Source organism: Hoplias malabaricus, chromosome 8, assembly GCF_029633855.1.
Source record: "Hoplias malabaricus isolate fHopMal1 chromosome 8, fHopMal1.hap1, whole genome shotgun sequence".
In the NCBI taxonomy this organism is placed as follows: domain Eukaryota; kingdom Metazoa; phylum Chordata; class Actinopteri; order Characiformes; family Erythrinidae; genus Hoplias; species Hoplias malabaricus.
In genome coordinates this window covers 3,273,897-3,288,320 of record NC_089807.1, presented here as the reverse complement: position 1 = coordinate 3,288,320, position 14,424 = coordinate 3,273,897, and the positions used below count along the sequence as shown (strand labels likewise).

Here is a 14,424-nt window from a genome sequence, read left to right as displayed (position 1 = left end):
ACACTCACACATTCACACCTAAAGTCACCAATCCACCTACCAACGTGTGTTTTTGGACTGGGGGAGGACACCGGAGCACCTGGAGGAACCCCACGCAGACACAGGGAGAACACACCACACTCCTCACAGACAGTCACCCGGAGGAAACCCACGCAGACACAGAGAGAACACACCACACTCCTCACAGACAGTCACCCGGAGGAAACCCACACAGACACAGAGAGAACACACCACACTCCTCACAGACAGTCACCCGGAGGAAACCCACACAGACACAGAGAGAACACACCACACTCCTCACAGACAGTCACCCGGAGGAAACCCACACAGACACAGAGAGAACACACCACACTCCTCACAGACAGTCACCCGGAGGAAACCCACGCAGACACAGGGAGAACACACCACACTCCTCACAGACAGTCACCCGGCGCAGGAATAGAACCCACAGCCTCCAGGTCCCTGGAGCTGTGTGACTGCGGCACCTACCTGCTGCGCCACCGTGCATCCTGCCTTGCCTTCAGTGATTCCAGGTGGGCCCTGGAACCTCTGAACTCCGGAATAGGATTAGCAGTTACAGCCAATGAATTTGTCATTAGAAGAAATCTTACACAACAATTTAGACAACATTACTCATCTTTCCTAAATGTTATAACATTTGGTCCATCTTATCTGTGGAAGCCATCTGAGTTTAAAGTGACAGAATTAAACTGGACATAAATGTGTCTAAAACTAATCCTGTTTTAAAACCATAATTTAACCGGAACCCGGATTATTGTGTGTATTTTATACAACACTGCCCTCTTGTGGCAGAGACGATTATCAGCATGTTCCTAGTCATTGTCACAGCAGTTAACACCAGAGCTGGGTAGTAACTAGTCACATTAACCCAGTGCACTTTAGATGTGTTTACAGTTACCAAAGCTAACAGTAAATGTACAAATGTACAATACTGTGCTCTGTTCCTGTGCTGCTTTGTGATTTGTGTCACCACTGACTTTGGAGCTTTAGCGTTTTTATTTTAGACCAAAATGATCCGGAAACACAGAAGTTCCGGTCCCGTGTTGAAAGGTGCAGGAAGTTGTAGTTCCACGACACAATTTTGGACTGAAGATGTTTTGAGCTGCCACTAATCTCCTACTTTTACTTGGGTCAGTGTTTTAAACGAACAATTATACTCTTCCCTGAGTACAAATTTAGAATTCTCCATAATATAATACACCATGTCTCCAGATGACTGTGGACAGCTCTTATTATGAGTCAAATTTATGCTGTTAGTATTTAAGAGGAAAGAGACGCTCAGGAGCAGCTGAACATGAGCCTTCCCAGTAAACAAGGAACGTCCCTGGACGTTCAAAATAGGTCTAAAAGTAGTCTGTCCGTCAAGGACATATTTTAAACGTCAATGGACGTCCAAAATCAATCTTAATAAGTTAGTTAAGTGGTGACCAATCGATAACGTCAGTGGACGTCCAAAACGTGTTTTATACAAGTAATTTATTTCAGGACCAATTAATAACGTCAATGGACGTCCAAAATACGTCTAATAGTCGTCTTTTCAATGTCTGTGTTTGGACGTCTTTTCAACTTTCATTTTCAACCTTAAGAGAACGTTGATTAGACGGCAGACATTATGTTATTTCAACGTTGAATCAACGGCTAATTGTTTACTGGGTTCGTTCACCATGTCCAGTGCCAGTCAGTGGCTAGAGGCCTGTAAAGTCCACCATCAGTATACACTCAGGGTCATTGAAATGATTCCGTTCTGTCCGGCGGCCTCTAGATGGCGCTGTTCTGCTTTTTGTTTTTCATATGGACACTGTAATACTGACAAAATGTTGGATGATTTTCTGAGTCCGTACAAGTATCCATCAGTTTGCTCACTATATTAAAGTTGACACACACACACACACACACACACACACAACAATGTTAACCCAGGGTGGCTATTTGTCTTTTTTTTCTCGTATTCATTCAATTGTTCTTGGTTGTGTGGGCTAAATCTCTCTCTCTCTCTTTCTTTCTCTTTCTCTCTCTCTCTCTCTCTCGCTCTTTCTTTCTCTCTCTCTCTCTCTCTCTCTCTCTCCCTCTCTCTCTCTCTCTCTCTCTCTCTTTCTCTGTCTGTCTCTCTCTCTCTCTCGCTCTTTCTTTCTCTCTCTCTCTCTCTCTCTCTTTCTCTCTTTCTTTCTCTCTCTCTCTCGCTCTTTCTTTCTCTCTCTCTCTCTCTCTCTCCCTCTCTCTTTCTCTCTCTCTCTCTCTCTCTCTCTCTCTCTCTCTCTCTCTCTCTCTCTCTCTCTCTCTCTCCGTGTGTGTAGTTGTACTCTACAAAAGGGAATTATTCTCCTCCACTAGAAAAGCCTCTGTGAGTTCAGTAATCCTTTTTCTGTCCTTCACCCTCTCTCCTTTCTTTCTTTCTTTCTTTCTTTCTCACTTTCGCTTAACTCTCTCTCTCTCTCTCTCTCTCTCCACCTCTCCCTCCCTCCCTCTCTCTCTCTGAGAGACGTGGTGCCCGGTGTCCCCCTGACAGTGGAAAGCGCGCGCTCACGAGTTGCTCCCGACCGGTGAAGCGCATGCGCACGTTTACCCCAGCGGCACTGAGCACGCTTTGATCCGGACCGGGAGCAGGGATGTGTCCAGTGGGGGTGAGAGAAGTGGACGGCGACGGACAGGTAAGTCATTTCAGTCCTTCCCCGTATTTAGAGGATTTCAGCTGATAGTGGGATTCTAAAGAAGAGGGAGCTTTTTAAACCACTTTTTCAGACATTTCTTAAACTTAAAAATTACACTGAGTGCACCTCATGTCTCATGTCTAGCTCCAAGGCGAAGGTTCTAAGGGTTCTAAAGTGAGAACCTGAACTGAAGCGAAGGGCAGAGTGTGGGACTCAGAGGACAGAGTGGTGTTAAAGCGCTCATCGTGAGCTGAAAAGCTTGTGTTTCGCATCACTGTAAAGGATCAATATCCATTAGCTGCAGCAGTTGTAGTTTTGATAAGGAGACGCTGCTGTTTTATGATGCGGTTGAGAAACCAGACTGAAAGCTCTCAGAGTGAATGTGATCTCACTCTCAGCTTCGGGAAGTAGTTTTCAAGTCGTTTGTGATGCTTCTGAAAACAGAACAGGTGATGCTTGGAGTTAAGGATAATTCAAACTTTACTGTCTGAATGTCCGTGTTCAGTGTTATTACAAATGCATACCTTGATTATATATTAAACCTCTATTACATTTAATTCCCATTCTGTAGACGCAGCACTTCCCTCCCATCCTCCTTCCACACATCCATTCATAAATCCACCCTTTGTAGATGAATGAAAGCAAATATAACCAAGGACTGGGGAAATTAGTAACACTTTGTACAAACACAATTGATAATTTGGTTATTTTAAGAACTAGGTGAGTTCCCATCCACTCGTGGTGCGGTCTATATCTTCCCAAACTGTTACGTAGAGTAAGAACAATTACAGAGAGAGCTCTGTAAATGTGTGGAAAAAGGATCTGTTTCTATCTTTGAGTCAGGTCCAGCGTTGGGGTTTTGGGTGATTTTTTTTATGATGTGCTTCTATCACAATGTAAGGTGTACGTCCACAAAGGGCAAACTATATTTAAAACACGTTATCTGACTCCTGGGAATGGTCTTTCAATCAAATATGAGGAAATTCACTTTGATAGAAGGCTGAATATAAACTCATACTTGGCCAACTTTGACTAGATTTATTGTCTTTGTAACCAGTTTGTTTAATTTACAATGAAAACGGGTAAAACTATCACTTCAGTTTCATTATTCATTCATTCATTCATTATCTGTAACCCTTATCCAGTTCAGGGTCACGGTGGGCCCAGAGCCTACTTGGAATCATTGGGCGCAAGGCGGGAATACACCCTGGAGGGGGCGCCAGTCCTTCACAGGGCAACACACACACACACACACATTCACTCACACCTATGGACACTTTTGAGTCGCCAATCCACCTACCAACGTGTGTTTTTGGACTGTGGGAGGAAATCAGAGCACCCGGAGGAAACCCACGCAGACACAGGGAGAACACACCACACTCCTCACAGACAGTCACCCGGAGGAAACCCACACAGACACAGGGAGAACACACCACACTCCTCACAGACAGTCACCCGGAGGAAACCCACGCAGACACAGAGAGAACACACCACACTCCTCACAGACAGTCACCCGGAGGAAACCCACACAGACACAGGGAGAACACACCACACTCCTCACAGACAGTCACCCGGAGGAAACCCACACAGACACAGGGAGAACACACCACACTCCTCACAGACAGTCACCCGGAGGAAACCCACGCGGACACGGGGAGAACACACCACACTCCTCACAGACAGTCACCCGGAGGAAACCCACACAGACACAGGGAGAACACACCACACTCCTCACAGACAGTCACCCGGAGGAAACCCACACAGACACAGGGAGAACACACCACACTCCTCACAGACAGTCACCCGGAGGAAACCCACACAGACACAGGGAGAACACACCACACTCCTCACAGACAGTCACCCGGAGGAAACCCACACAGACACAGGGAGAACACACCACACTCCTCACAGACAGTCACCCGGAGGAAACCCACACAGACACAGGGAGAACACACCACACTCCTCACAGACAGTCACCCGGAGGAAACCCACGCGGACACGGGGAGAACACACCACACTCCTCACAGACAGTCACCCGGAGGAAACCCACGCGGACACGGGGAGAACACACCACACTCCTCACAGACAGTCACCCGGAGGAAACCCACACAGACACAGGGAGAACACACCACACTCCTCACAGACAGTCACCCGGAGGAAACCCACACAGACACAGGGAGAACACACCACACTCCTCACAGACAGTCACCCGGAGGAAACCCACACAGACACAGGGAGAACACACCACACTCCTCACAGACAGTCACCCGGAGGAAACCCACGCGGACACGGGGAGAACACACCACACTCCTCACAGACAGTCACCCGGAGGAAACCCACACAGACACAGGGAGAACACACCACACTCCTCACAGACAGTCACCCGGAGGAAACCCACACAGACACAGGGAGAACACACCACACTCCTCACAGACAGTCACCCGGAGGAAACCCACACAGACACGGGGAGAACACACCACACTCCTCACAGACAGTCACCCGGAGGAAACCCACACAGACACAGGGAGAACACACCACACTCCTCACAGACAGTCACCCGGAGGAAACCCACACAGACACAGGGAGAACACACCACACTCCTCACAGACAGTCACCCGGAGGAAACCCACGCAGACACGGGGAGAACACACCACACTCCTCACAGACAGTCACCCGGAGGAAACCCACGCGGACACGGGGAGAACACACCACACTCCTCACAGACAGTCACCCGGAGGAAACCCACGCAGACACAGGGAGAACACACCACACTCCTCACAGACAGTCACCCGGAGGAAACCCACACAGACACAGGGAGAACACACCACACTCCTCACAGACAGTCACCCGGAGGAAACCCACACAGACACAGGGAGAACACACCACACTCCTCACAGACAGTAACCCGGAGGAAACCCACACAGACACAGGGAGAACAGACTCCAATTCCTCACAGACAGTCACCCGGAGGAAACCCACACAGACACAGGGAGAACACACCACACTCCTCACAGACAGTCACCCGGAGGAAACCCACGCGGACACGGGGAGAACACACCACACTCCTCACAGACAGTCACCCGGAGGAAACCCACACAGACACAGGGAGAACACACCACACTCCACACAGACAGTCACCCGGAAGAAACCCACACAGACACAGGGAGAACACACCACACTCCTCACAGACAGTCACCCGGAGGAAACCCACGCAGACACAGGGAGAACACACCACACTCCTCACAGACAGTCACCCGGAGGAAACCCACACAGACACAGGGAGAACACACCACACTCCTCACAGACAGTCACCCGGAGGAAACCCTAACCTGCTGCACCACCGTGCTGCCCAGTTTAATTATTATCATCATTATATATAGAGAAGACACTTCTTATTTACTGAGATCCCTGTAAATAGATAATGACCCAGTTCTGTACACTATACCGTCCAAAATAGAGTAGGTACTGAGTAGCATGATTTACATTTTTTATGAGGAATAAGGATATCTTTTATTTTCAGGTTTTTATGCAGCATGATAACTTTGTAAAGTTTAGATTCATGAACTTTGTCTGAATACTTGACGTTTGTGTGCTCCTGAATTCAGTGTGTAAGTTGTAAAATGTTATAAAAGTTCAGTCTCAGGCAGTCCCTCATCGCGTCTTCTGTGTTACAGGTAATGGGGCATTAGTTGCGAGCTTCAGGTTCTTCCCGCTCTCCTACCTCTCCGAGCCCAGGCTCATCATGGTGTACGGACAGATCCTGCACCACCGCGGCCCGGACGACAGCTTCATCAACCTGAACGTTGGTGGATATAAGCAGCGAGTGGCTAGGGTGGTTCTGCAACGGTTTCCGAACACTCGGCTAGGGCAGCTGCTCTTCTGTCACTCGGAGGCTGCCATCCTGGAGCTGTGTGATGACTACAGTGTTGTGGAGCATGAGTACTATTTTGACAGGAACCCTCGCTTCTTCTGCTATGTGCTGAACTTTTACCACACAGGGAAGATCCATTTGATGGAGGAGCTGTGTGTGTTCAGCTTTAGCCAGGAGCTGGAATACTGGGGCATCAAGGAGATGCACCTGGACTCCTGCTGCAGCAACAAGTTCCAGGAACAGAAAGAGGGAGCTGTTGACAGGGACTGGAATGAGGACGAGCCCCAGAACCACCTCAATGAGAGTTTCGACTCATCCATGGAAGAACTGTCAGTCCTAGACAAGGACTTGGAGAAGTTTGACGGCACCTGGTGTTCGGAGAAACGCAAGCAAATCTGGCTGCGCATGGAGAATCCGGCGTACTCGAGATCGGCCAAGTTGCTGGCTGTGGTTTCCTTAAGCGTGGTGCTGATCAGCATTGTGGCAATGTGCATTCACAGCATGCCCGAGTTCCAGAAACGGGACGCCAACGAAAATCTGATAGAGGACCCCGTGCTGAATCTTTTTGAGACCATTTGCATCATCTGGTTTACATTCGAGTTCATCCTGCGGTTAGCCGTCACGCCTTGCTTGCGCAAATTCCTGAGTAACACTCTCAACATCATTGACTTTGTCTCCATTGTCCCGTTCTATGTCACACTGGCCTTTGAGAAAGTGGACCCTGAGGAGAGTGAGGAGCTGGAAAACGTTGGGAAAGTGGTCCAGATCCTTCGGCTCATGCGTATCTTTAGGATCTTGAAGTTGGCGCGCCATTCGGTTGGTCTTAGATCCCTGGGAGCTACGCTCCGCCACAGTTACCATGAGGTCGGACTCCTCCTCCTCTTCCTCTCTGTCGGAATATCCATCTTTTCTGTGCTCATCTATTTCGTGGAAAGAGAGGAGGACGAGTCCGAGCTCCAGACCATCCCTGTTGGCTGGTGGTGGGCCACCATCAGCATGACCACGGTTGGGTACGGGGACACGTATCCCGTCACACTTGCCGGGAAACTCATCGGGACCCTCTGCATCATCTGCGGCCTGCTGGTGGTGGCTCTGCCTATTACCATAATCTTCAACAAGTTCTCAAAGTATTACCAGAGACAGAAGGCTCTCGTAGAGTCAGACCAGTTTGGATTTGAAGGGAAAGGCCCGATCCCTGGGATGCCTTTCTTCAACATGAAGGATTTATACGCCCAAGGGGTCAACTCACTTTTGGCCAGTCTGTCTTCCAGGAGCAGCGTGGCAAGTGGGGGGGACGCCACGGATGCTTCCAGCATTCAGGACATTGAGACCGTCTGTCCAGCAGGTCTTGCTGAGACGTCATGAATTCAGGGAACAGTTTGGTGAAATACCAGATTTGGAAAGTATCCCCTTTACTCCAAATTTAGTCAGTCAGGTGGTGTCTAAAGTTTCATTCGTTAGTTTTGTACACCAGCTGTGAAGCTAATAAAGCTAGTTAATAAATAATGAAATGCAATATATATCAGTTAACAGATTGACGGTAAAGCACAATGTGTGACCTATATTTCTATTCATATGTTTTAATACTCAAATTTTTTATTTATATTTTTAACAGATGGTTAAAATCTACAAAACCATAACGAAAACCTCAGCAGCAATGAGAAATGGCTTCATTTATTAAAAAATAATTATATACTTCTACTTCTGCTACTTATGCCATTATAGCTGTTATTAGATTAGCTATATTAGCATCATGGCTTCAGTGCAAAACTAAAGAATACCCAGTAAACATTTAGCCGTTGATTCAACGTTGAAATAACGTAATGACTGCCGTCTAATCAACGTTCTCTTAAGGTTGAAAATGAAAGTTAAAAAGACGTCCAAACACAGACATTGAAAAGACGACTATTAGACGTATTTTGGACGTCCATTGACGTTATTAATTGGTCCCGAAATAAACTACTTGTATAAAACGCATTTTGGACGTCCACTGACGTTATCGATTGGTCACCACTTGATAACTAACTTATTAAGATGGATTTTGGACGTTTAAAATATGTCCTTGACGGACAGACTACATTTAGACCTATTTTGAACGTCCAGGGACGTTCCTTGTTTACTGGGTAAGACTTAAGAGACCCAACAGAACCCTACATTTGCTGTCGAGGTGGTATTCTCAGCCTGGTCTCATTGTGAATTTGTATATATTTTACTAAAAGATCATTGCAAGGATTCATTCATTGTGTATGAATTGAATGTGGATATCTGACAAACCCAGCTTGAAATACTGAATGTAACCCCAACCCTAACCCTAAACCTTACAGTAATGAATGTAAACCCAAACCTTACTCTAAGCCTAAACTTCACCAAACTGAAAAGTGTGAACTCCAAAAAAGGTTAGAATTACAGTGGTTTGTGTTTGTGTTATGCTATCGCTAACAGAAAACCACTGTTGTTTTGTTGCTCTTCTTTGGGTAAATAACAGTGTTAGAGCGTATTTAGTGAAACAGTGCCACCAGGAGGTGGGAGCTCACTTAATGAACATAAAATGACTAAGAATTCTGCTGAAGCAAAATGTACAAATGACAACTATTTCGTATGTATGGTCTTTTAGTGAAATGTTTCTATTCAGACCTGATAAGAGGCTGGGTATTATGAACTTCTGATGTTTCACCAGACTATTCTTTTAAGCCCAAATGTGTACGGAGCAATCACAAAAAACCTGCTCATCAGTGTTACAGGAGATTGTAGGAACGCAACCCGAGGCTTGTGCTGATGAAGGTTGGATGCCATGGTTGTGCCACACGAGAGTGAAAAAAAACTTGAAGGAAAAGCCACAAGCAAATTAAACACTGGCACTTTTTTTTACTTTAGTTCTCAGGGTGAAAAAGCAACTGGCCCGCGTCTGTCTTCCTGCCCCTCCGCTCTGATGTACATCGCTTGTTTTAAAGGGGAATTCAATTCCAAACATCTCTGCATCATTAAATGTTTAAAATGTAAACCTGAGTCACTGTGAGGGGCTTGGTGTGCAATGCTCTGGTGTAGAGGAATTTACATATGAGGTCTAATGGAACCAGATCTCTGTCTCTAAAAGCACACCTCAGAATATTATTACATTAAAATGATTATTAGAGCCCGGGAGGGAAAGTTTTCTTCATTTCTTCCTATAATTTACAAATCAATCTCTCACTTTCTTTGAGTAATTTGTACATTTTTCATTCATTTATGCGCACACCATGCGTAACTACTAGAAACTATCCTATACTCGGGGTTTGATGTGCTCTGGATTTTGTAGCTTCATGAAAATAAGTTGAAGCGGTTTCTCAGGATCAGTGACCTCTACAGGGGCAGTAGTTGTCTCATGGCCTTGAATCAGAATACCAGGAAGTGAATTAAAGAAAACGTGAGCATGACTTCAAATTGTTCCCCCAAAATTAATATGTATTCATAACCGCAGCCCCCTCATGGGCTTTATATGTTATGAATACATTTGTTTAAAATGTTGGCCCAAGCCCTGTGAAGGACTGGCGCCCCCTCCAGGGTGTATTCCCGCCTTGCGCCCAATGATTCCAGGTAGGCTCTGGACCCACCGCGACCCTGAACTGGATAAGGGTTATAGATAATGAATGAATGAATGAATGAATGTTGGCCCAAGTCTAGCTTAAAAAACACTTTCAAAGTGGAGCGACATGATTATGACCTGAGAATGGAGAGTTCTCAGTGTGAATTCATACATATTTGACAATAAGACCATTCAGGATTCATTGCCAGTATGAAATATCGTTCACTTTTGGTAGATTCACATGTTAATTTCTGATACCTACCCACATTAAACAACTCTAACCATAGCCTAGATTCTTCTTTGGGGACACAAAAGGCAGTCTGTGTGGATTTGGTGAAACAGTGCCCCCAGTAGGTGGGAGATTGCTTAATATTTATAATCAAAGATGTACTAATATTTGGAGATGTTGGGGATGGGCGGCACGGTGGCGCAGCAGGTAGTGTTGCAGTCACACAGACTGCGTTGTGGCCTAGAAGTTGTGGGTTCGATTCCTGCTCTGGGTGACTGTCTGTGAGGAGTGTTCTCCCTGTGTCTGCGTGGGTTTCCTCCCACAGTCCAAAAACACACGTTGCAGGTGGATTGGCGAATCAAAAGTGTCCGTGTGTGTCCGTGTCCGTGTGTGTGTGTGTCCGTGTGTGTGTGTGTGTGTGTGTGTGTGTGTGTTGCCTTGTGGCGCCCCCTCCAGGGTGTATTCCCACCTTGCGCCCAATGATTCCAGGTAGGCTCTGGACCCACCACGACCCTGAATTGGATAAGGGTTACAGATAATGAATGAATGTTGGGGTGGAATATGCAGCACATACTGAGACTACATTCATTCATTATCTGTAAGCGCTTGTCCAGTTCAGGGTCAAATCATTGGGCACAAGGCGGGAACACACCCTGGAGGGTGCTGAGACAAAATAGTCCCTAAGAAAATAATAATTTTTTTCACATTTATCACGTTTTTACCATCTTTATCGGTCTATATACATTTCTCTCTGGACTGGGGCTGGTGTGAGTTCACAGAAAGACATGGAGACATCTGGTTCCTAGACACTCAAAGCCATCTCCTCTGAGGTCAGAACAATCTGAATGTCTTTGCCTCTCCTCCACTGAATTATGAAGAAAAGTCGTCAAAAATCTGACGTACGTTCCCTCTAAAAGAGCAGTGTCCGGCACGAAGGCTGCACCGTCAAATGCTAGTCTGGACAAACGAAAGAAACCTGAATGACACGTCCTCTACCTTAACGTACGCCCTGCTTGTTTAATTAAAGTCAGAATGATTTTTCCCAGAAGTGGGGGAACGAGAGATGCCTGAATATTTCATAGCCTCAGACAGCATTCATACTTGTTTGACTTGACGCTGGCATGTTAGTGCATACCTCCTGTCCCTTTAATCTGCCCAGCGGAAAGCCACGAGGAAAGTGTGCATGCATATTTCAGCAGCGGTGGGGCCGAGGGAGCAGCAGGAGGAGGAGGAGGAGGAGGAGGAGGAGGAATTGATGTAATAAAGTGTTGATGGAGAGCACCTCTGGATAACGAGCGTTCATTATCAAATCACTGCACTGACCCTGAGACTTTGATGCAGTTATTGGATGCTTCATTTGTGTATTCACTGTACAAACAACATGCATTTCCAAAGGCACACGATGTGTGAATTAAATTTCACCCCTGAGGCCTACCACTAGGGTGTGGTGGGTCTCAATTCTTGTTGAGAAGGAGGGTTAGGGCCGAGTGGTAGGGCTGTATACCACTTGAAACTGAGATTCCTCTGGTGCACACTTTAAAGCCTTGTGAATAAATGGTAAGATAGAGGCGCAAACTAGGGATAGGGCTTAAAATTAAGAAACAGGTTTAAAAGTCTGTAGACATTTCTTTGGAGGAATGAATTCATGAGATCATTCGTGGACACAGCTTCTGTAATCCATGTACACAACACTCACCAGTAGATATTGACACTCAGGAACAGCCGTGAGCCTATTGGTCACCATGCCCAGTGCCAAGCAAGAGCTATAGGGACACAAAGCCCCGCAGCATAGGGGTGTGGAGCGGTGTAGCTGTGTTCTCTGGACTGATGGAGCTCCATCCAATACGGCTGGATGCACTGGGCTCCAGATCTAATCATCCAACATCAACACCTGACATCGGTAATGTTTAACAGGCTGAATGCTATCAAAATCTCACATTTGTTGGTCCACCTTGTAGAGACAGTAGCGCATCTGTTGCTGCACAGTTTGTGTTGGTCTTCCTCTAGTGAGAATAATCCATCACCCAAACCATACTTGCTCTGTTGGGGTCCTAACCATTGAAGAGCAGGGAGAAATGGTAATAAGAAAGTATGCAGAGAAACAGTTGGACTGCAGTCTGTAATTGTAGAACTACAAAGTGCTCCTGTGTGGTCAGTGGAGCTGATAAAATGGACAGTGAGTGTAAATGCAAGTTAGGCGTTCCTAATCAAGTGATCATTCAGTGTGTATGTAGCAAAACTATCGAGGGCAACACTAAAGAATCAAATACCAGTGATATGGTGGCTATACTGTTAGATGGATAGATATAGCACTGGTATTTGACGTTGTGTTGCCCTGGATAGTCTTCCTACAAAGCGCAGGCCACTGCAGCTAACAACTAAAGGAAGCGTATAGCCACCAATTGTTTTTAAATGATCACGTACTCGATACAAACCGTGTTACGTTTCTGTAATAGACTGAATCTTGTAGGCTCCCACTGACGTCTATAAAAATGGACACACGGGACAAAAGCATGAGCGCTGACCTTAAGGACACTTTGCCCATTCACACAGATGAATGTCACTCTATGGTGTAACTGAACTCCTCCAGTCCATTCTGCAGAAAGATGGCTCTGTCAAATAATGCTCTGATGCAATTTAGACCCTTAGTGTCCTAATGCACGCGTCCGTATACTTTCAGTGCTGGGATAAGTGAGTCTAATGCCAGGATGCTGTTTAATTTCTTCAGATGGTTTCATGTTTTCTAGACTGGTGCCAAAGCCAAAGGAGATGAATGGGAAATGCAAGCATGATTTTTTTTATTTTTCACTCCTTATACTCGCCTCTTATGTACACTGCACATTGTAATGCATGAATACATCTACTTTAAAGTGCATTCATTGTAGACACAGATGTGGTCTCTATAGGAAAGCATGTAATGATACGAGAAGCTTTGAAGCAGCCGCATACGAGCTCACTCAAGGCTATGCTCACTGCAAAGCGTGATCCCCCAGCATTGAAGTTGAGCTCCATCAAATGTGTTTGGGTTTGGTTCATCGAAACTGCTATAAAATCTTCTAAAGTTTTTCCAGAAAAGCACAAAGGGAGACTCATTCATTCATTATCTGTAACTGCTTATCCAGTTCAGGGTCGCGGAGGAAACCCATGCAGACACAGAGAGAACACACAAACTCCTCACAGACAGTCACCCAGAGGAAACCCACGCAGACACAGGGAGAACACACCACACTCCTTACAGACAGTCACCCGGAGGAAACCCACGCAGACACAGGGAGAACACACCACACTCCTCACAGACAGGCACCCAGAGGAAACCCACGCAGACACAGGGAGAACACACCACACTCCTTACAGACAGTCACCCGGAGGAAACCCACGCAGACACAGGTAGAACACACCACACTCCTCACAGACAGTCACCCGGAGGAAACCCATGCAGACACAGAAAGAACACACCAAACTTCTAACAGACAGTCACCCGGAGGAAACCCACGCAGACACAGGGAGAACAGACCAATTCCTCACAGACAGTCACCCGGAGGAAACCCACACAGACACAGGGAGAACACACCACACTCCTCACAGACAGGCACCCGGAGGAAACCCACGCAGACACAGGGAGAACACACCACACTCCTTACAGACAGTCACCCGGAGGAAACCCACGCAGACACAGGGAGAACACACCACACTCCTCACAGACAGTCACCCGGAGGAAACCCACGCAGACACAGGGAGAACAGACCAATTCCTCACAGACAGTCACCTGGAGGAAACCCACGCAGACACAGGGAGAACACACCACACTCCTCACAGACAGTCACCCGGAGGAAACCCACGCAGACACAGGGAGAACACACCACACTCCTCACAGACAGTCACCCGGAGGAAACCCACGCAGACACAGGGAGAACACACCACACTCCTCACAGACAGTCACCCGGAGGAAACCCACGCAGACACAGGGAGAACACACCACACTCCTCACAGACAGTCACCCGGAGAAAACCCACACAGACACAGGGAGAACACACCACACTCCTCACAGACAGTCACCCGGAGGAAACCCACGCAGACACAGGGAGAACAGACC

The 14,424-nt window shown here is 46.8% G+C and overlaps 1 protein-coding gene across 1 annotated transcript; it reads left to right on the top strand.

Moving 5' to 3' along the window:
* Window positions 1-6,411: 6,411 nt before the first annotated feature.
* kcns3a (potassium voltage-gated channel, delayed-rectifier, subfamily S, member 3a) lies at window positions 6,412-7,950 on the top strand. The gene has a single exon (XM_066679946.1). The coding sequence runs from the start codon at window positions 6,412-6,414 to the stop codon at window positions 7,903-7,905; it is 1,494 nt and encodes a 497-aa protein (XP_066536043.1). The 3' UTR covers window positions 7,906-7,950.
* The last annotated feature ends 6,474 nt before the right edge of the window (window positions 7,951-14,424 follow it).

Excerpts from the sequence above, each read along its gene's own strand:
- kcns3a (XM_066679946.1), top strand. The coding sequence starts at position 6,412 with ATGGTGTACGGACAGATCCTGCACCACCGCGGCCCGGACGACAGCTTC.